General features: G+C 64.4%; 1 protein-coding gene across 1 annotated transcript in view; it reads left to right on the forward strand.

Annotated features, from left to right (window-relative positions):
• The first annotated feature begins 16,718 nt into the window (after positions 1–16,718).
• Positions 16,719–22,842, forward strand: part of ADGRA1 (adhesion G protein-coupled receptor A1) — a 34,753-nt gene continuing 28,629 nt past the window's right edge. The window contains exons 1-2 of the mRNA XM_043926706.1: positions 16,719–17,057; positions 17,754–17,938. Coding sequence (XP_043782641.1) covers positions 17,936–17,938 — 3 coding nt within the window. The 5' untranslated portion in view covers positions 16,719–17,057; positions 17,754–17,935. The remainder of the gene's footprint in view (positions 17,058–17,753; positions 17,939–22,842) is intronic.

Genomic DNA, 22,842 nt, shown 5'->3' on the forward strand with positions numbered 1-22,842 from the left:
GTGGGTGGAGGAGAGTGACCGGCATCCCTTCTAAATCCGGTCTGAGTCCCTGGAGAACAAGCGTTTGTAAGGACAGAGCCCAGGGTGGGGAGGGCACACTCACCCTAGTTTCCCTCAGGCACCCTCCCCCCGCAAGAGGCCGGAGCCCCGGAAGGCCTGGCCCCACCGGGGCCAGCACGGAGCCGGCACCACTGCGGGGCTGGACTGTGGGCCCGGCGGCGTCCACCGCCCACAGCCCTGCGATGCCCTTGGGCGACACCACCAGATCAGCGGTCACCTCCCGGTGCTCTCACGGGCTGGACAGCAGCGTGGCCGGGTCTGCAGCCCCTGCACCGGGGTCAATGGTTCCCTCTGCTTGACATTTGCAAGAGGAGCCTCCAAGCTGCCGGGACTCAGCCCCCTCCCGCCTCAGGGCCGGGGCGGCGGTACCAGCCCCCAACTCCTGCTGTCCAGGTGACTGCTCTCAGAAGGGCCCAGGGAGAGGCCAGGCCCACCCTTCGTCCTTTGCACACACTTCGCAGTCGTGCTCAGGGCCAGGTGGGGGCAGAGCCTCCGCCTGGACCTTGGGTGCCGGGCGTGGGGGGTGCTGACAGCTTTCTGCCTGCCCAGGTCACCCAAGGGTCACCTGAGACCTCGCAGGGAGGGGCTGGCACCATAGGAGGACAAGGCCCACATGGGCCCCCTTAGCTCAGGGCCACCCCCTCACCCCTGAGGACCACGCTGCTGGGGGCTAGGAGAGCCCCACCCCCAACTCACAGCCGTGCTGGGGGGCTCACCAGTCTCACGCCCAGCCCCCATGTCCAGCTGAAGGCAGGAGTGGGACAAGGGCTGTGGGTGGGGGGGCATCAGCTCAGTTCACTTCAGTTGCTCAGTCGTGTCCGACTCTGTGACCCCATGGACTGCAGCACCCCAGGCCTCCCCGTCCATCGCCAACTCCCGGAGTTCACTCAAACTCATGTCCATCAAGTTGGTGATGCCATCCAACCATCTCATCCTCTGTCATCCCCTTCTCCTCCCGCCTTCAATCTTTCCCAGCATCAGGGTCTTTTCCAATGAGTCAGTTCTCACCAGGTGGCCAAAGTATTGGAGTTTCACCTCAGCATCAGTGAATATTCAGGACTGATCTCCTTTAGGATGAACTGGTTGGATCTCCTTGCAGTCCAAGGGACTCTCAAGAGTCTTCTCCAACACCACAGTTCAAAAGCATCAATTCTTTGGTGCTCAGCTTTCTTCACAGTCCAACTGTCAACATCCATACATGACCACTGGAAAAAGTATAGCTTTGACTAGATGGACCTTTGTCACCAAAGTAATGTCTCTGCTTTTTAATATGCTGTCTAGGTTGGTCATCAGCAAGGGCTTGGTGCAAAGCCTGCCCCTGCCCACAGCAGGGGTCCTCCCGGGGTGAGGGTTCAGGCAACTGTGGGCTCACTGTGGGGAGTGCTTTCACCCCCACGTTCCCAGCCCAGCCCCACATGCACAGCGTCACATGGTCGGCACCCCAAACCCAGCCGGGTCCCCCAGCTGCCCGTCTGGAAGCCCTGACCACTGCTGCTCGGGCGTGGGGCAGTGCCGGTGTCCTAACGCCAGGAGGTCTCGGGAGGCCTGGATGGTTTCACGCCGTTCCCTGTCTGCGGGTCCCTGGGCCGCCCTGGCCTGGGCTCCGCGGCTCCATGGGTCCCTGGGTCCCTGGGTCCTTGGGTCACCCTTTCCTGAGCTCCACGGCTCCATGGGTCCCTGGGTCCCTGGGCCGCCCTTTCCCGGGCTCCGCAGCTCCGTGGGTCCCTGGGCCACCCTTTCCTGGGCTCCGTGGGTCCCTGGGTCCCTGGGCAGCCCTTTCCTGGGTCCGCGGCCCCGTGGCTGAGGTGGGAGTGGCCGGGCCCTGCCCTGGAGCACTTGTGCTCCCTCTTGGAGCACCAAAGCCAGCCCCCTACAGTGTCACTGGAGGTCACGCGGTGCGTTCTGTCGTCACCTGACCCTGGTGGGCACAGAGGCAGGACCAGATGCAGTCTCCTACGAGGAGGTGGGTTAGGGTGGAGACTGCGGCCGGCTCACCCAGCTCTGCCTGAGTGCTGACTGCAGCCCTGAGGGCGGCGGGAGGTGTATCTCCATTCAAATGCAGATTTGGGGGAGGGGAGCCAAGTTATTTTCCTCTTAAGACATTGCCAGTGAGTACACTGAACAATAGCAGGATTATTCCCGGTTACTTGGAAAGCACTGTCCGCACCCGGTTTCCAACGAGAGCTGAGGAGCGCTCCGGCCCGCCCGGCAGCGGGCTGCGGGACGCTGGACTCGTGGCTGAAGCGGAGCAAGGCCCCCGAGTCTACCTGATGTTCCTGTGACAAACGGCTGCTCCCGCCCCGAAGCAGCGCGCCGCGAGGGCCCACGGCGGGATGTGCGGCCCGCCTCTGAGGTTCAGGCGCAGGTGGGGCGTGGACACGGCAGTCAGCCAGTCCTGGAGATGCTGGGCTGAGGCTCCCAGCTGAGCTGGGCACCCCTGCCCCTGCCCACCGTGGGCCCTGGGCGCAGGCCTGGGCCCAGGCACTGGTGGCCTTTGGCTCATGGACGGAGGGCAGCTTGGGGCTGCAGCCCCTGCACCTGACTTCACCGCAGACTGGGCCTCCACTCCCGCCTGGGGCCTGGCTTCCACGAGCTCCTGCAGGTCATAGGCCACGGGGCTCCCGCGGACCAGCCCTCAGTCAGGCCCGGGCTCCACGTCCAGGAGGAACCGGGCTTCCTGCCTCCGAGAGGAGCGCGCTGGACTGTCCTTCAAATGATGGAAGGCCTGTGGCCTGCAGTGGCTGGCTGGGCTCTCTGGACGACCGTCTCGAATATGCTGGGCTTCTTGGGGGCTCAAGGAGGGGGAGCAGGGAGCAAGGGTTAGGGTCCCCCCTTCCTGGTTCTGGGTAGCGGGGACCTGCACCCTCTGACTGGGCCCTCACCCTGCAGGCCGCCCGGCCAGCCTGTGATGTCAGGGCAGGTGTGGTCACGGGGGAGGTCAGGGCAGGTGTGGTCACGGGGGAGGTCGGGCAGGTGTGGTCACAGGGGAAGGTCAGGGCAGGTGTGGTCTCGTGGGGGGGGAGGTCGGGCAGGTGTGGTCACAGGGGAAGGTCAGGGCAGGTGTGGTCACGGGGGAGGTCAGGGCAGGTGTGGTCACGGGGGAGGTCAGGGCAGGTGTGGTCACGGGGGAGGTCAGGACAGGTGTGGTCTCGGGGGGGGGGGGTCCGGCAGGTGTGGTCACAGGGGAGGTCGGGCAGGTGGCAAAGCCTGGCTGGGACCGTGTCACCTGCTCAGTCACAGACAAGGAGAATCGGCCTGGGCAGGAGTCCTCTGCTCACCTGGGCTTTGCATTTCCCTCGAGAAGGCCTGGCCTGGTCCCCAAGGACATCACAAGGACAAAACTCAGGGCCTCACAGGTGACACAGGAGGCGCTCAGCAGGTCCCACATGCCTGCCGGTCGCTGGAATCTAACTTCCTGATGCTTCGGGGCAGCGCCCTCCTGGCCAGAGGAGCACAGCCCACCGCACCCACTTCCTCTGCCGACGCAGGCGCAGCCACGGGGATGCCCCTGTGAGCTCTGCACCCCTCACACACACCCCTGTGACCTCCGCTCCCCTCACACACACACCTGTGACCTCTGCGCCCCTCACACACACACCTGTGACCTCTGCGTCCCTCACACACACACCTGCGACCTCCGCGCCCCTCACACACACACCTGTGACCTCTATGCCCCTCACACACACACCTGTGACCTCTGCACCCCTCACACACACACCTGTGACCTCTGCGTCCCTCACACACACACCTGTGACCTCCGCGCCCCTCACACACACACCTGTGACCTCCGCGCCCCTCACACACACACCTGTGACCTCCATGCCTGTCACACACACACCTGTGACCTCTGCGCCCCTCACACACACACCTGTGACCTCCATGCCTGTCACACACACACCTGTGACCTCTGCGCCCCTCACACACACACCTGTGACCTCCGCGCCCCTCACACACACACCTGTGACCTCCATGCCTGTCACACACACATCTGTGACCTCCGCGCCCCTCACACACACACCTGTGACCTCCATGCCTGTCACACACACACCTGTGACCTCCGCGCCCCTCACACACACACCTGTGACCTCCATGCCTGTCACACACACACACCTGTGACCTCCGCGCCCCTCACACACACACCTGTGACCTCCGTTCCCCTCACACACACACCTGTGACCTCCATGCCTGTCATACACACACCTGTGACCTCCGCGCCCCTCACACACACACCTGTGACCTCCATGCCTGTCACACACACATCTGTGACCTCTGCACCCCTCACACACACACCTGTGACCTCCGCGCCCCTCACATACACACCTGTGACCTCCATGCCTGTCACACACACATCTGTGACCTCTGCGCCCCTCACACACACACCTGTGACCTCCGCTCCCCTCACACACACACCTGTGACCTCTGCGCCCCTCACACACACACCTGTGACCTCTGAGCCCCTCACACACACACCTGTGACCTCTGCACCCCTCACACACACACCTGTGACCTCTGCGCCCCTCACACACACACCTGTGACCTCCATGCCTGTCACACACACACCTGTGACCTCTGCGCCCCTCACACACACACCTGTGACCTCCGTTCCCCTCACACACACACCTGTGACCTCTGAGCCCCTCACACACACACCTGTGACCTCTGCACCCCTCACACACATACCTGTGACCTCCATGCCTGTCACACACACACCTGTGACCTCCATGCCTGTCACACACACACCTGTGACCTCTGCGCCCCTCACACACACACCTGTGACCTCTGCGCCCCTCACACACACACCTGTGACCTCTGCACCCCTCACACACACACCTGTGACCTCCATGCCCGTCACACACACATAGTATGAGGGGCCCGCCTGACCGCCAGGCCTTCCAGGGACATCACTCCCCACCCCTGTGAGGGGCTGGGGGTCTTAGTGAGGGTCAGCTAGCAAACAGTCAGGGGGTCCTCGGACTCAGGCTGGGCTCAGCTCCAGCCTGTGCCTCTGACCAGGGGAGTGGCCATAGGCCCGGTGTCCCCCTGGGAATGGGCCTCCAGCCCCCTCACTGCTCAGGGGCAGCTGCCCACTGTGAGACCCAGAGGGGATAAGTGTGGCCTTCCTCAGGGTCACCAAAGAGCTGGCTGTCCACTCAGTGTCCAGCCCCAGAGCCTGAGGACCCCACAGGGGCACCCCACGGCCTTCAGATCCGCTCTGCACACTCGGCCTACGAGCTCCAGCTCAGGATGTGAAGGAGAGCTGACCGCAGAGGTTGGAGGTCATGGTGTGCTCCTTGGAGAAACGCAGGCAGCCTCGGACCCTACGTGGGGTTTGGGACCACCTGGGCCTCCCACGAGGTGACCTCCTGGCCCCAGGTCACCCCTGACACGCAGCCATGCCGGGTCAGATGCTCAGAGGAGCCGTCCTCCTGACGCGTGGAGCGGCATTCACCCCCGGCCAGCCCTTCCCCTCGGTTCTCAGGCACCCCAAGCTCGGGGCACTCTATGCTTTTAATTATCCTGCCAATGACAACCTTCCTGTCTCTTTTCTGAAAACAGGCCTGGGGCCCGTCGGGAGATAGAAAGGATGTTTCGTCTCCATCACACCTGCAGCCAGCACCACTGGTTTTTAATTACTGCAGAACCCGAGGGTGCTTCTCGTCTGCTTCTGACGGGAACCAATAAACTCATCCATCTACGTCTGAGTGATGCGACCCGAAGCCCTGGGGTCTCAGGAGGTTCAAACTGTCCTTCAGCCCCGGAGCCGGGCAGGGCCGCTGCCTGGAGCAGAGAAGGTGACCTCCCCCAGGCCCAGGACTGCTCCGGGCCCTGCGGCAGCCCTTGAAACCAGGGAGCAGGGCGGACAGGTCAGCCGTCGGCCATCCTGAGGGGTCTGATGGCGGACTCTGAAGTGTCCCACACCGACCACAAGCACCGTCAACAGACACTGCTGAGCATGAAAGGGCTGGAAACAGGTCTGAGGTTTTCCCACAACTGTGAGAAATGTACCTGATGATTTTAATTGCATTTGCCAAGGGCTGTTGAAATCTCCCCGAAGCAACATAGGAAAGCCTGCCCGGGGGGTCCAGGCCCAGCAGCCATGGCTGTGGCCTTGAGTGTCCGGACCCTCCATGTCCCTGCCTGCCCCGGGGACCATCCAGTCATCCCAGGGAACCAGGAGCCGGAGGGAGGCAGCCTGCCCCCAGGGCCCGCTGGAGCGCCTTCCCGGAAGGCCGCCAGGAGGCTCCCAGCTCTGTGGGTGATGTACATTTTTCATACCTCACTGAGAATTAAGAACCACAAAGACCTCATTTAACAGCACAGCATGTCACACTTTTCACCTTCGCTCCGGTTTCATGTGGTCCATCCAGCGTCCTTCTCCCAGCGCAGAATCGGGCGCCGCCAGCTTGGCACCCACCCTGAGCACCGGCGGCCGGGACACGGCTGTCGCTGGGCAGCAGCGAGTGGCCCTGCCCGCGGAAACGCAGCTGTTCAGACACAGGCGTCTTTGTTTCCCTGAATCTCCTTGGCAACAGATAACCGGGGCTGCAGACCCACTCGCGGAGACTGATTCTGGGAACAGCGTTCTTTTTACTTCTGTCTTGGATCCATCTCGCCGTCTCCCTGCCCCCGCCCCACCCCAGCCCCACACCCCGCACCCCGCACACAGGCACATCAATCACTAAGTCAGGCCCAGGGCCAACCCGAGGCCATCAGGATGCACGGGCGTGTCTGGGGCCAGGGCTGCCGCTACAGAGCAGAGGTCAGCGGCCAGAGGCTGGTCCAGCTGCAAACTGTGGGGCAGATGGCACCAGAGGCTTCGCCCAGCTGCTGGGCCGTCCGGCAGGTGGCAAAGGACCATGCGGATTCAAGGAGATGTGGAGGTCAGAGCCCGGGTTTCACAGGGGCCCTGCTCACAGAGCAGGTGTCCAGACAGACGGGGGGGTCTTTGTAAACACACTCACACACCCCACTGTGCGGGCCAGAGTGAAGGGCGGTCACTCAGCCCCCAAGACGACAGTGGGGTCACTGCACGTCTGACCCCCCAGGCACGGGCAGCAGGGGCCAAGCCCAGACGTCCATCATCCTCCCCCAAGAAGGTCCAAAAAGGGTGGCCACAGGGCCTCCACCAGCCCCTGTAAAACACTGAGAAGAGCCGTGGTTGTCAGCAGACCCTGAGCCCATGTTCGCATCTTCCAGACTCTTCCAGCTTTTAGCTGCTATTTAGATCAGGTCTAAGGTCCCGAGCGTGACTGTCCACGTCTCTCTCTTTGCAAACTTTTGTGGAGAGATGAGCTCCTTTGTTTCTGCGTCTGGCTTTGTGGTGGAGCCCAGCGTGCTCGTGTGTCTGCAGGTGACACCCCCGTCCCCAGGCGGCCAGGTCCCACGGCGGACGCGGCTGGGAAGTGCGTGGCCGCCCTCCCTGTGACGGTCGTGCCTACATCACCCGGGTCGCGGGGCTGCAGCACACATCAGTCCCTGTCCTGCTCCCGCCTGGACGCTCCCTAGGGACGTCCTCACGCCCGCTGTCTCCGTGGTCTTCCTGGTGCACACTCACAGGAAGACAGGGTGGGAATCCCCCTTTATGGACCCATTTTCGAAATCATGAGTTTGTCCCCTGGAATTCTCCAGTTGTGACTGACGTGTCCTGTCCTGACCTGTGACTGAGCTGGAGCCCCACGCAGCCTGCCGAAGCTCTCAGCCCCTCTGCAGGGGCCTCCCGGCCACCCCCAGCCTGTGCCCGCACCTGCCTCCCCGCCCCGAGCGGGCCCAGCAAGAGACAGAGCCCTTGGCTGTCAGGGGACGTCAGACCCCAGGCCCAGGGGCCACCCAGGGGGTGAGGGGGGGTGACAGGACCGTGGTCTCTTGGGAGTGGCCGGCAGGCAGGCCCATCCACATGGCAGGGCGCTGCCCACCTCCCCTGGGGGCGCAGAGCGTCTGAAAGCCACGAGGTAGGCGCCAGCCAGCAGGGGGCCCCCGGGACCCTGCTGGAGGTCAGCCCCGGGACAGGGAGACTGGAGCCCGGGCGCTGTCTGAGCTCACTGGCCGCGGCTCCCTGGACACTGGAGGGACCAGCGCCCAGCCTGGTTGCTGAGGCCCAGGGCGCCAGGTGGCCGCCAGCCACACCGAGACCTCCTGGGGCGGACGCCTTCAACGGCCTGTGTCTGTGGCTCCATCTGAGCTCCGTGGGAACAGGGCCAGCCTGTGGGCGACGCCCCCACGGCCCGTCCAGAGTTGGCCCTTGGGAGGGTGCAGGCCTCCAGGGTATGTGCTGAAGCTCAGCGGGGGCAGGGGGCCGCAGGGCCCAGGGCCCAGGCCTGCATCATCACAGGGCCACCCCTGCGGGCCCACGGGGCCTCCGCTCCCGAGGCCTTGCCCGCAGCCAGGGGCCTGCTCACCGAGGTGCATGCGCTGGGCCTGCCACCCCCAGCGCCCTGAGCCCACGCTCCTCAGGTGCCCCGCCAGCAGCACGGGGCCTCGCAGGGGGGCCGGGTGGGCAGTGCTGTCCCGGGGCCTGAACCAGGCACAGATGGGGCTGAGGACAGGGGGCCCCCAGGTGGCCCCCCAGAGCGAGCCCCTCCCCCCGGCCCGGACCTCAGCTCCGCAGGGTCTGTCCCGAGACACAGCCTGCAGGGCACCCAGGGGACTGGCCTGGGCCCGCTCGTCCTCCCAGCTCTGCGCACTCCAGACCCCCAGTCCTGGGCCCTTGGGCAGCTGTCACTGAGTCCGAGCTCGCTCTGCCTGCCGCACGACAGGCCAAAGAACCCAAGAGACGAGGTGTTGAGGCAAGAAAGAGACTTACTGGGGAGACGGCAGGCCGAGAAGATGGCAAGCTAGCACCTCAAAATAACCATTTTATGGGGTCTGGATGCCAGGTTGTTTTACAGATCAGAGATGAGGGGAGGTGAGGAGGCAAAGTAAAAAGGCCACTAACCTTGCAAACATCTAGAAAGGCAAGCCTCAGGCGGGGATGTGTTTGTTTCTTCCTTCCTGCCATCCACAGGTGGACAGGGTTCTGAACAAAGGCACTGTAGTTGAAGGGTCAGGCAGAGGGGCAGGATTCTCCGAGGCAAACCATTCTGTATGATTATTGTAACAAAACCAACGAAAAGCAAGTCAAAGAAACAGTTCCAACATGGCGTCAGGACTGGCTTCCTCCCTGCCACAGGGGGCCACTTGTGACTTCTCTTCAGCATTGGAGCCACTGACTCCTCCAGGAAGGAAAAGGGACGCGGACGTGGGCAGGAGGATTTGAAAGCCTGATTCCATGGATCCGACTGTGTCCAAATTGCATTTGGAGGACATGCTTCATCCAGAGTCTTGTCAGTGGTTTAGGAGGGACTCAGATTAAGACTCATGGCCAAGGGGTTCCCTGTGGAAACGGGGCCTTCTTGCCTGCTGTCCCCCCGGCTGTGTCTGGCGGGGGTCTGCGGGGGAGGGCAGACAGAAGCCCATTCTGGCCTCAGTGTCAGTGTGGCCCAGGTCCTCGCTCAGCCTGGGTCTGCCCCTGAGCAGCAGGCCTCTGTCCCCGTGTCTCTAATTAGAGGCGCTGCGCAGGCTCGGTCAGGCCCAGGAGACGCCGCTCCGACTGCTGGGGCCCGGGCCCTGCCCCTCCCTCCTGGGTTCTGGTTCTATCTCTGCTGCCCATCCGCGACCCCAGGCCAGCCCCCTAGTTGGTCTCCACAGCTGCCCCCACAATCCCAGGGGCTGGGGTGCCCAGCTGAGGCTGCAGCAAGGGGGGGGGCCAGGGGCTGTCCCATGGGAGGACCACACGCCCCTTCTCCCCACCAGGACCCGCTCGTCCTGGACCGACGCGCCAGCCCTGGCACTGGGCTTCCTGCTGGGGAGCTCCTGCGGGGAACAGGGATGAAGCCGATGTTCAGGCTGGAGCCCCCCACAGGGACAACTTCTGCCCACCTGGAAGGAGGCGAGCAGAGAGGCGCTGACGGCAGCCCACATGGCCACCAGCAAGGCCCATGGGGCTGCCCCCGGTGCCAGGAGCCTCTGCCCACAACTGTGGTCTCCGGGCAGCTCCGGGAAGGCTGGGCTAGGGGAGGGCGTGTGAGCCCTCGGGTGCCCAGGGCTCCGGGCAGGTTTAGACAGGTGTCTGGGGCCACCGGGAAGCCCCAGGGCACAGGCAGAGGAGGTGAGGAGGGTTTGAGAGCCCCCCGGGGGAGGACCCTGCAGCCAGTGGGACCTCAGTCCCTGAAGGGAGCGCAAGCTCGGGTGAGGGGAGAAGGGGCACTGTGATCGCGAGCCCGCGGTGCACGGAGGCCTCTGGGGGGCCGGGCAGGAGCTGGGAGTGTCCGCTCCCCTGGCCCCGGACCAGCCTCCAGGTGGCAGGCTGGGCCAGCAGGACAGAGGGGTGTCCCGGACTCTCCTGCCTGGGCTCCGGGCCGGCCCTCTGCCCACCTCCCGCAAGCCCCTCCTCTCGCCCCGCCCCGCCCTGCCGCTCCTGCGGGCGGTTTGCGGTGCCGGTGGACTTCCTGCTCAAAGGTTAGGTCTGTGAGCCGTATTTTGAAATAATGAGGATCTTTTATAAACTTGGGAGAAAAGGACTGGAGCTGATGAGGTCAGGACCTGGTGGACTTGACTGCTGTCCTGCAGGCGTGGTGGGGCCCAGGGCGCCCGGATCTGATGGGGGGCTGTCACGTGACCGGGGCCTGGGCGCCTCTCCCCACCCGCCCCTGCGGACGCCTCTCCCCCCACCCCCTGCACCCCTGCCCCTGCGGACGCCTCTCCCCCCCCCCCCCCCGCCCCTGCGGACGCCTCCGGCAGGTGCTTCTCATCGCCGGCGGCCAGGGGCGGGGGCGGGGGGCAGCACCAGGACATCTGCTCACTATTTCCACAGGATCCCAGGTTGGGTAAAGGGGAACTTTGAAAATGTTTTCTTATATTCACAAGTTGTGACCCTTTTTGAAAAGTCAAGGGTTTTATACTTCTGTTTCTCTTTATCATAATGCTTGCTTTTTCCTCATTTCTTGATTTTTTTTTTCACTTGTACCTGATTTTAGTTATTTTGCCTGGCCTGCTTTGTAATGTAAGCAAACCATGGAGCAAACCAAACAACTACAGCTAAGGATTCAATCAAAAAACTTCAAAGTCACTACTAGTAATAATTCATATTTTTTATTGTTTAAACTGATTTTATTGCAGTTTTTCTTTACCAAAAATAAAAGCCATGCATGGTCAAGACAGCAATATCTGAAAGAAGGATGCAAAAGAGTAAGCTGGCCAATGGTCACCATCCTGCCAAGCTGTGGGCACCAACACCACCCCCCTGGACCCCCGGATGGCTCCAACACACAAGCACAGGTGCACACCAGCACCATCACACACGTCCGTCACACGTCTGCGAACAGCAGCTACGCAGGCGTCTGCAGGAGTCCTCTCCAAGGGCTGCCGACCAGCCACCAGCCAGCAGGTGTCAGTTACTCCAACCCAGCCCATCAGACTCTCAGGTTGGTCGAGACCTCTGCTATTCCAGCAACTCAAAGCAAGATTAACTGGCTGGACGTGATTAGATATGAAAATGTAAAGAGTTCTTTTAGGGGTATTTTGAAAGGAGGAGAGATGTTTCAAGACACTGGAGTCTGTCCTGCCAGGTACCAAAGCAGAAAGCCAGAGACCGGGGAAGATTAACTCTCAAACAAAAAATTATTTTAGCAAAGTTGTCATGTTTGACGACATCTAATTTGATAAAATTGCTTTGGCCCCAGTGGCAGGAGCAGGGACGGGGCAGGAGGCAGAGGGCACCGGGGAGGAGAATGGAGGTCAGAGAGGCTGGTGGGAGCTGGGCGCGGGGGACGGGAGGGTCAGAGGGGACAGGGGCACCAGCAGGGAGGAGGGCACGTCCTGGGGGTGGGTGAGGGTGGCGGGCCAGGCCAGACCGGCAGCCAGGACGGCTCAGCTGCCGCACCGCCCACAGCCCCAGGATCAGGGGCGCAGGGGGACAGCAGGGACAGGACCTCCCAGAAGGGGTTTCCCCCGAGACCCTCCCGCCCTGCAGGGACCCCACGGCAAACTCAGCCCCGCAGAGACCCCCAGGCACTCCAGGCACTGGCCCCAGCCCCAGGAGGCCGAAGGTTCCCGTGAAACACTAAGTGTGATTGGTGACCGAGGTCTGGAAACCGGGATGCCTCAGCATGAAGTTGCCCGGCCGCCGGTGGCTCCTGTACTTGCCCTGACCCCGGGTTTGAGATCGGCATGGGCAGCCCCAATGGCCTCCAGAGGAGGGGTGAGGAGAGGAGCCTGGACCCAGCTTCCTCCTGAGAGTGCGGCCTCTGCCCTGCTCCTCACGCAAGCAGAGCCGTCTCGGGGCTGGGCTCAGCTGTGCCCCCGGCGGACTCTTGGCTGCCCCACCCGTGATCAGCCTGGCCGGCCTCCACGGAAACAGGGTCAGGATGCCTCCACGCCCGAACGCGTGCTGGTGTCCTGTCCCCACCAGGTGCTGTGGGGGAGCCCCCGGGCCTGCTGAACCCCAACCCCGTGTAGAGGGACCAGGTGTCTCAGGGGCCATCGTGCGTGTCCAGCCTGCCCCTGTGGGTGTGCAGCCTGGGCCCCCGACGTGGCAGTGGACACAGGCTGGCTTATAGCTCGGGGTCAAGGGTCCCAGAGTGCGTCTGGAGGGCAGAGGGCAGGTTTGTTCTTGCCTCCAGACTGTCTCTAGCAAATCTGTTTTCACAATTTGTGAGGGAAACTCAAACAGGCTGGGGTGGGAGCTGCGGGTCCCCGCTGCCCCTGGGGTGCGCCACAGGGCGTGGACCCCCCAGAGGGTCCTTCCCACGCGGCCGTGCTCAGGGAGTGCTCCCACACCCCTCACGTGTTGCCGAGAGCCTGGTTACCACGGCTGTCCCATTGATGTGCTAACCCAAGACGTCGGGAAGAAGGCCGTGTCCTGGACGAGGGGGATGTGGCCTCAGGAGGAAGTTGGGAGTGGGGAAGGCAGGCTGAGATGGGGAGGCTGACCCCAGGAGCCCCAGCGCAGTCACAGCTCATCCAGCGTCACTGTGCAGCTAAGGGCAAGCCCGCCCTGCCCGCTGCCTCCCCTGACACCAGATAGGACCCCCACCCCCACCCTCGTGCGGCAGAACCAGCAGGGCATCCTCAGGCTCTGGCTGCCCCCTGGTCCCCAGCGGCCTCTGAACTGTTCTTCCTCCAAGAACATCCTCCAGGCAAACGGCACCATGGGAGCCCCCAGCACAGCGGGGGCTGAGCTCACCCCCCCATCCCGCACCCCACGGTGGCTCCAGGACTCGCTGCTGAAGGAGGGAGGGTCTGGGCTCCAGGAGGGTCTGAAGCTGTGAAGGAGAAAAGAAGATGTGATTTGAGAAAAGGAAGGAAATGAAAAATGGGGTGAGTTGGGGATTGCCAGAAAGGAAAACAGAGAAACAGGCTGCATTTTTGACACTGAAACGCTGTCTGCTCTGACTATCCGCCACCTTCCTCTTCCTTCAAGCATCTTCTCAGGGACCCTTCTGCTGGGCCTGAAGGATGCAGGCAGGTGAGGGGGGCTGAGAGCCCCGGGGGTGGGGAGGGCTGGCCCCGCTGCCAGCATGGGGCTCTGAGAGGCGGGCTGCGTCCTGGACTCTGCTTGCCGGGCAGCAGCCCCACATCCAGGCTGACCGCGCCTGTGGGGTCCGAGGTGGACCGGCTCAGGCGGGTGGTGGGGGCCCTGATGCACCGAAGCCCTTGGGGTGCCCTGTACCCTGGATGCACACTGTGGGGGGGTGTGCGTGCATGGATACGGACCCCACGAGTTTCTCAGCATGAAACCCCCAGGCCCCTGTTCTGTGAGGGGCCCAGGACCCCCCAAGGCTGCCCAGGGGTCCCTGGTGGCCAGGAGGAGGCTGCCCCGGGCGTGGCCTGGCTCTCCAGCGGCTCTGAGAGCCTTCAGGAGAGGACGGGCAACCGCAGGAACAGAGTGCCTTTGCTTTTATTCTCAGCCTCGGCTTGACCTCAGGGCAGAGTGAGTTTGTTGACGTAAATCTTTGTTAGAAACGTTCTGCACAAATTCAAACTGACGCTGTTGGGGGAGATTGCTGGTTGCCATGGCAACCGGAGAGCGGTTTTCACTCGGCTCGGTGGATTTGAGCACACGGTCAGCCGTGCGTCCGGCCTCGGCGGCCAGCCCGGAAACGCCACTGACGCCACCCCCTTCCCGCGGCCCCCACACAGCGTCCAGGAAGCTGGCAGCCTGAGGCTCCCTGCAGCGCTCAGCACGGAGGCCGGTCAGGCCTGAGACTCTGTGGCCCTGGGCCTGAGTCAGGCCCAGGGAGGTGGGGTGGGGCACCCCAAGCTGACCCCTACACCCGCTGACCTGTGACCCCATCCACCCTGCGGCTGTCTGGAGCAGCAGCAGCAGCAGGCTGCCTCCTGGCTTCACACAAGCAGGTTCCTGACGTCCTCTGGCCTGGGGGCCAGGTCCCCAGCCCTGCTGCCCGCCTGCCCTCTGCCTCGGTTCCCCTCCCTGCCTATCCCCACCCCCTCCCAGCCCTGCCACGGAGAGCTGTGGTCACCCCTTCATCAGAAGTGACTTTTCCTCCAGGGGGGCCAGATAAAGGGCTGAGGGGCTGCCGGAAGGGGGTTGGGGCTTCCCGCCCTGTTGGCAACTGGAAGACCTCCCTGCTGGGGAGTCCTGAGCTCATAGAAGGTGCCAGACACGTGCCTTAGTGAAGGGAGGCAAAGACGCAGTGCCATGGGGCAGCCGGAGCCCGCCGCGCCGGAGACTCTTGCTTTCCTGCAAAGAAGCCACGCAGGTTTCAGGAGTGAGCGCTCAGTGCCAGCGGGAGGCCTGAGCAGGTGCACGTCTGCTCAGAAGACAGTCTTGGTGCATTAGAAACTGGAAGGGCCCAAGAGTCCGCCAAGCCTGGCTCACGGTCAGCTGCAAACTCCAGGAAGCATCCGCTCCACTCACAGACGGCAGAGACGCTCAGGGCACGGAGCAAGGGAGCCAGAGGCGGCCCCAGCCCAGCTGCCTGAGGCCCCGTCACAAAGTTCGAGCTCGTGACTCGTCCTCAGGGGGCCCGCTGGGTCCTCTGAGCTGAGGCCACCGCGTCAGGGAGAGTGCCTGAGCTCCCGTGGCTGCTGCGGGCATGGCGCTGGCTCTCCCGTCTGACCCAGGCCAGCACGGAGCCCGGCTGCTGGGCGAGAGGGGGTCGCTGGGCTCATGACCCTCTGTGGGTAGCTTGGGGGCCAGGGCACCAGTAGCCCGAGCCCGAGGAGGGACAGGAGGACAGTGGGGGAGCGCCCAGCTCCCCGACCCTCACTAAGCCCAAAGCCCGCAGACGCAGCTCCCAGGGTGCCCTCGTCCGGAGGGGCCCCCGGCCCTCACCCAGGCCGACGCTGGGGCTCAGAGCCGGCTGCATGGTGTCCAGGCCCCAAGTGCAGGGTCAGGATGTTAGCAGCCAGCCAGGCCCGTCTGCCCGAAGAGCCCCCAGAGCGCTCCGTGCACCCACCGGCACCCCTGGGCTTGACCAGCCTTTGCCCTGAAGCCCACGGGCCCCAGGCTGGGGCTGAGGCCTGAGCTTGGAGGGGCTTCTCCAGGCCTCCCCCACCAGGCGGCAACCACGCCCAGACCCCGCCCTCTGCGTCCCTCCAGCACCGCCTGGAAGTGACCTCTGCTTCCGCCCCCCTGCTCCGAGGTGGGTCTCCACCTGCGGCCAGGGCGCAGGGACAGAGGGTCAGCTCCGGGGCCTCCTCCTAATGCCCCGCCTGCCTCCTGGACGCCTGGCCCCATGACCGTCATCTCGGGGCTGGGGGGCCCGGGGGCAGTAGTGAGCTGATCTGTGTCCACCAGCCCCTTCCCTGGACAGTCTGTGGCCAGAGCTGCAGAGGAGCACCCCACTCCAGGGTGGGCCTTCATCTCAGGGCTGGGGGCCCGGCAGCAGTAGCGAGCTGACCTGTGTCCACCTGTCCATCTGGTGTCCATCTGGCACCCACTGGGTGGCTAGATGACCCTTCACCCCTCGGGGGTCTCTGTCCCTCAGCTGAAGCTCAGGATCCGTTACAGAGGGTCAATGGGAATAGCGAGCACTCTGGGGACAGAAGCGTTGGGGATGTTGATGGGACACAGGGCAGGAGGGTGGGAATACCCCACTCAGAGACCCTCTGGCCAGCGGTGCCCCCGACCCCCACGCCCTGCAGGCAGGACCCCTGTGACCCTCCCCCCCGCCTGCTCAGCTTTCTTCTGGGAGCCCTGTCACCAGCCCTAGCTCCGGGCAGGATCTGGGACCCTGGACTGGGCATGGGTCTGGGGGCGGGGGCGGGGGCTCTTTCTGCACAGCCGAGGCACGTGGACACGGCAGGACCACCTGCTGACTCACAGGGATGCACTGTGGGCTCACCTCGCTAAGGCCATCTTTGGATTTGAGAATATTTTAATACAAGAACTGTGAAAACTCTGAAATCAATTTCCTTGTTCCTATTCGTGTTCCCAGAGTCCTAGAGGGACAGGCGCTTCCTGCCGGAATAACCAGAGCTCCCACCCCGCTCTCCGCCTCCCCCAGGGGGTGTTTTGATGGGAGCTGTCCCTTCTGTTGGCAGCGAGGGCGAAACCGCCGGTTGTCTCTTTAAATCGGCTCTGCGGAGCCTGGGCCGGCGGGCTGGCTGGAAAGAACCATCGCCGCTGCCGCAGGGAGCCGCCGCGCGCGCGTCAGCGCCTCCCCCGTCCCCATGGTTACGGCTCTGCCTCCGACCGGCCCGTCCCCGGCCGTCGCCCGCCCGCGGGGGCAGGCGCAGCGGCCGCCGGCGATCCTCGCGCGGAGTTCGGGAAGCCGCCCGCTGAGAAAGGCGGCAAGCGTGTGCTCCTGGCTCTGGCTCACCCCGGGCAGGCCGGGCCGGCCGGGCTGCGGTCTTGCAATCTGTTGATAACTCCACTCTCCAGCCGGCGCTCTGCCCCTGGGATGGACAACGGCTCCCCAGACCCGGGAACGCGCCCCACCTCTCCGCCAGCGGGAAGCACAGGACTGCGGCCACTCCAGCTCTTTTCGCCAAAATAGGTGAGAACTTGGGCTGCGTTTCTCCAGGGTCCGCACGCAGGTGCCCCCTCCCCACAAGGAGGCAGCAGGACACGGCTGGGGGTGGGGGGCAGGTCGGAGCCCTCCGGCCGCAGCATCCACTCCCCAGGCCGCCCCCCGGGGGCATCAGAGCCTGTCAGGGGCCGGCTGTGCCTGCTCTTGCAAATGCAGATTCTGAACAACTTTGGGTTCCTCTGATGGAGCCCAGCCACCAGGGAAACAGGGCTGTGTGGGGAGAGGCCAGCCCGCAAGGTCTGGCCGCATCCAGGCAGCAGAGGCTTTGCCTGCCCGGGTCTGGCTGCTCGTGGGGGATCGTTGGAGCCTGTTGGCTGAGCTGACAGACATGCTGTACGTGACTCTTGCAGCCTGAGACTGGGCTGAGAGTCCTGCGCTGGATGGCGAGCGGAGGCTGGTTTTTAAATATGGAGAAGGAAGCGCTCCCAGGGGCACCATCTCTCCAAGGCCCCTCAAGCCCCGGGTCGTCCCCGAGCCTCTGCCCGACCCAGACGCCCGGAGCCGGACACTCCAACAGGCTGGCCAGGGCAAGAGGAGCCCAGAGCGGGGCAGACTCTGGGAGGCACTGCTGCTGCTGCGGGGGAAGAGGGGGCTGCCTGGGGGGAGAGGGGGGTGGGAGATGCAGGGAGGACCCCCACCACCTGGCCTTCCCTGTCTTCACAGATGGGGGCGGCCTCTCCCCCCGCACCCACCCCATCGCCGCGGTCGCCCAGGGCTCGACCCCGCGGCCCCTGCAGGGGAACTTGACCTTCCGGACGGCCATGGAGGCTGGCGGGGAGCAGGGAGCGACATAGGCGGCCGGGCCGTTCCACCCCTGCTCACACTTCAGTAACTTCGCTGTGCCCATGGTGAGTACACGGCGGTGGGGCTCAGCCCCGCCCCCCACCCGCAGGCACGCGAGCTGCTGTGCGCTCCTCTGGGTGGGGGCGCCGGTGGGTCCTGCAGCGAGGCGCCCGGGGGGCGGGGCCGTGCCGGGGGCCTCTGGCTGCTGCCTCGCGGCGGCTCTTCAGCGGCGGCTCGCGGAGATCATACTAATTAGTGGCATGCTGCAATGTTGAATCAGAGTCAGGGGAGGTGGCGGCCTGCCCTGGCCTGGCCTGCCACCTGTGAAAACCTCTCTGACCCCAGGCTTGGGGGCCCCTGGGGGGCGCTGGGGTCCCGCCCTCTCCTGGCCCCAGGCCCTGCGCACGGCCCTCCCTCCCACTGCAGCCCTTCCCATCGGAAAGTTGGCAAACGCAAGGCAGGGGACGTGGGTGGGCTTCAGCGGCACAGGCAGCCAGCATGGAGGCCCCTCTCCAGCACAGGGGGCTCGGCCTGCAGGCCCGGGGCGCTTCCCTGCGGTCGTTGGCGGTTTGGATTCCAGTAAAGGACACACTGTGCCCTCCTGTGACGGGCAGCGGCCGGCACGTGCAGAGAATGCCGATGGCCGAGGACGGCACCCCCACGGCCGGGGCTCGGGCCCCAGTCTGGGCTGAGGGTGCAGACCTGAGCCTCCACAAGCAGGGGCTGTCCTAGCTCCTTGTTCGTTCTCCTCCCATTGGATCTGAAATGTCCAAACAAGAGCGATGCCTTTTGCTGAAGGTCAGCATCATCTCGAGGGCTCAGAGGCTGCGAGCGGGCGGCACCTGCCTCTCGAGCATCGGGCGGTGTGCACCCCGGGGCCCCCGGCCAGGCCCCCAGCTCCGAACGCACCTGTTGCCCCACGGGTGCACCCCAGCACAGCCAGGGCCTTGGTCTGGCCGTGTTTGAAGTTCCGCCTCCTGGAATTCAGATCCTAATTCGCAATCTGGGTCCCGTCATCGGCAGACAAAAGCTGGACTGAGCTGCCCGGGGGTGGGGCAGCACTGCCCCTGGGGCCCCACAGTGGCCAGTCCAGGTGCCCCAGTGTCAGGCCCGGCTTTGCCTCTGTCTCTGACCCTCTCTGACCCATTAAACGCCTTCCTCACCGCCAGCCCATCCACACCCGGCCCCCAGCTCCCACCCATGCCACGTGGGCCAGTTTACGACGGGAGGAAGAGCTGGGGTGCCCTTGTCCAGAGAGCTTGGATCTACTGGCTCACTGGTTCCAGTCCTAAGAAGTCACGTTCACACTGGGGAGCGTTCCTGAAAGGAGCGGCTGCACCCAAGCCCAAGCCTGCGGGTGTGGCGCGAGCACGTTCCTGACGTGTCTGGGAGCCCGCGGGGCAGCTGCTCGAGGGCCCTGGGGGCCGTGGGGAGGAAAGCCGGCCAGCCGTCGGCTCTGGCCCCATACCCAGGCTGTCCCTCCAGCCACCTGCCCGGCCCTGGCCCCGGCGGTCGGCTGCCCCGACTCCAGGCCCCGAGTGAGACTGCGGCCATGTCTGAACCTTGCTGAGTCCTCAGTGTCTGCGGGCAGGCCTGCTGGAGCCCGTGCCGCCTTCAAGCAAGCTTCTTGTGCGCCCTCGGGGCTGACGGGACGGCGGACACCCCTGGGGGCTGGGGGCCTGCACCCTGCAGCCTGACCTCCACGGGCCAAGCTGGGCCCCGTCGCCGGCCCTCGGGGCCCTGACCCTCGTCCTGGGGCTCACAGCGTCCACCTGCACTGCTGCTCCTGCGATGGCCCCGTCCACACTCCCCTTTGCGCAGCCCCGCGATCCGCACCGTCACCGCAGAGAACGCGGTCTCCCAGGGAACACAGGATCTGGAAGGGGAGTGAAAACCGTTCCGGCCGGGTGCTGTGTCCTTCCCGCGGGCAGCGTCCGGCGGTCCTGTAGGCACTGCTCTCCGGCCACACCTGTCGCCAGGGACTGGCTGGGCGGCGGGACTAGCGCGTGTGCTTCCCACAGCCCCACGGTCTCGAGCGTGGCCCGGAGGGTGAGCTCACTGACCCTGGGGCCCGAGCACCTTGGGGACCCCGCTCAGTGGCGGCGCCTGGCCTGTCCTGGCTCCGAGGAGAGCCTGGCGGAGCCCCGCTGGCTCTGAGCAGGGTTGAACTTCGCTGGGTCCCGCAGGGCCAGGACAGGGTAAGAGGCCCCCACAAAGCCAGACCCCATGCGGGGGCCCCAGTGCACACAGGAGCACCCACGTTCCTCCAAGAAGGATGGACATAAAACCCCAGAGAGACCAGCAGGGCAGAGGCCAGGAAGCCGGAGCCGAGAGGCGGTGGGAGGTATGGAGCCTGCAGGGCGTCCAGGGGCCCCATTCCAGGCCGGGGGGACCCAGCCAGACCTGAGAGGCTTGAGCCCTGGCTCAGCTGACCCGCCCACCACACCTGCAGCTCCCCAAGCGCGAGTGAGTCCCTCCCGCCTGCCGCGTCCCCTTCAGGCCGGTATTTCAGCTTCCAACATCGTAGGCACCTGCCTGCACCTCTCAGAGTGTCTCGCCCCCTGCTGCTTCCCCTTGGTGGGGACTGTTCAAGGCACATGACCCTCAGTCCGAAAGGAAGCCTGTGGTAGTTCTCAGTGTATTTTCTTCAGAGTTCCTCGTCGTGCAGCCAGCCCACACACCCTCAAAAGCTGACGCCGCACACCGGTGAGCGCCCTGTCAGGATGGTGTGCCCCGAATGGGCAGACTCCTGCCCTCCCAGGACTCTCTCGGGGAGGAGGGATGGGTCAGCAGACGAGGGGCCCCAGGCCCCACGGGAGCGTCTGGGTCGGGACGACACCAGGCGGAAGGGCCTGTCCTGCCTGCCTCCAGCTGCCCACGGGCCCAGCCTGGACGTCTGAGCGCACAGGATGGACGCCCAGAGACAGTCTGACCCGCAGCCTGGAGAGGCCACTTCGCCTCATGTGATCAGACAGGAGACGCCTGACCTGAAGTCTTCCTCCTGTCTTCTTGTCTTTCTCCACATCCCGATGTGTGTGATTGCAGAACATACCAGAGAGGACACATCCAAGTCAAATCGTAGTAAGACGTAAATGAAAGGGGAATGCAAGCCAGACCGCGGGGACAGCTGCCCCGGGACCACTGCTCAGAGCCTGCGGGTGCCACAGGGCAGCGGAGCCCAGGTCCTCAGGACGACCCCACCGTGGCCTGCACACCCCCCACCGTGGCCTCGACACCCCACCGTGGCCTGTACACATCCCTGCCATGGCCTCTAGACACCCCACCGCGACCTGGACACAGCCCTCTGTGGCCTCGACACCCCACTGTGGCCTCGGCTGGCCGTCCTGTGGGTGAAGATGTGAGTGGGATCGTGAGCCCTGGCCCCGCAGCTGGGGCAGGCCCATGGCTCTCAGCGGTTGGTGGGCCGCCTTGTCTACAAGAAGGCCGGGGTTGCTTCGCCTCCCTTCCTCGCTGGGTTCTCTGGATGCCTCTCGGCCTCTCGGCCCAGAGGCCCACGCTCCATCGGCGGTCACTGGTCCTAGCACACAGCCGGCCCCACGGCCTCCGCGGGCCTTACCGATCGGGTGCCACCTGACCAGGTGCTGGACACTCATAAGGGTTTTGCTGGTGGAATGCTTGCAGAGTGGATTCTTCTGAGAGGCACTTATACATGTGTGAACTTTAAAATATAAAATGCATCGCCATTTGCATTACCTAGTTTGAATTTTAAATGTCACCTCTAAAAATGTAGAAAGCACGGTTGACAAGTCTGATTTGGAGAAGGAAACGGAAACAGGAGGCCAAGCGGAATCGAATCTCTGTCTCTCCCGAAGCATATACTGTGGGTGCTGCTGCTGGCGGTCGAAGACCCCACACCACCACACGAAGCCTCAAAACTGGACCCACAGATGGAAAGGAGGGGTGCAAAGGTGGGGTGACCTCGGGGTTGCTCCAAGGCCGCGTGGGCGTCGTGCCCAGGAAGCGCCTTTGTGTCCAGAACGGATGCTCCCAGATGGTTTCCTGCTGCGGGAGAAGCACTCCTGGCTCTTCCTAGGCACAGCAGAAAGGGGTCTCCCCATGTGGACAGAATCTGGCAGCTAGTGTGCCCTGGAGGGGAGCTCTCCGCCGCAAGTCCAGGCCCTGCAGAGGCTCCCCCGTCGCAGCCCAGCTGGGCTGGCGTTCTGCAGAGGTGGTTGTCAGGCCACCCGGAGGACGCTGTACCCAGAAGCACACGCTTGCTTTGCTCAACCCTGCGTCCCTGCCTCCCCAGACAAGAGTTGGAGGTCTGACCTCAGTCTTGAGAGGCAGTGACGGCGCCCAGAGAAGGTGGGGAAGGGACTTGTGAGCCCCCAGGGAGGGTGGCCCCACCTGGGCCCTTCAGCTCTGGGCGAGACGTGAGGGCGTGGGTCCTGACTGGGTCCCTGGGAGAACGGACCGGGCCAGACCCGCAGCGGCTCTCACGTGCAGATGTGAGACCAGAAACAGGCCCCGGCGTGCCTCCATGATGGGTCAGGCAGCCTCAGCCCGTGAGGATGTCACCGGAGGGGCAAACCGTCGTCTCCCGTGAGAGGAACCTCACTCATAGGCCCGGGGACGCCCCCAGAGCCCCATCAGACCTGAACCCAAACTGTCACAGCTGAGGACTCCGGGAAGAAAAGACCCTTTGGTATCAGGGTTTGACCGAGAAGACCTGCCTCTCCTTGACGTTCTCGGTGAGCTGTATCTGGCAGGAGGTCAGCGCCCATGGAGCCTGGCAGATGCAGAAATGCTGCGGGACTCCTGGGCACCGGACCCCTTCCCGCCCTCACCCGACGGAGATGCTCAGAATTTGGGACATGTGGGGCCCCAGGGGTGGGCTGCCGGTGGGAGCCCAATGCCCGGAAGGTGAGACCCCGGCACTGGCGTCTGCCCCACCGCCCCCTCGTGAGGCATCCGCTCTCCACCAGGAGCCCTCCCAGCCCTTGTCGGG

This window comes from Cervus elaphus, chromosome 15 (genome assembly GCF_910594005.1).
Source record: "Cervus elaphus chromosome 15, mCerEla1.1, whole genome shotgun sequence".
NCBI classification, from domain to species: Eukaryota; Metazoa; Chordata; class Mammalia; order Artiodactyla; family Cervidae; genus Cervus; species Cervus elaphus.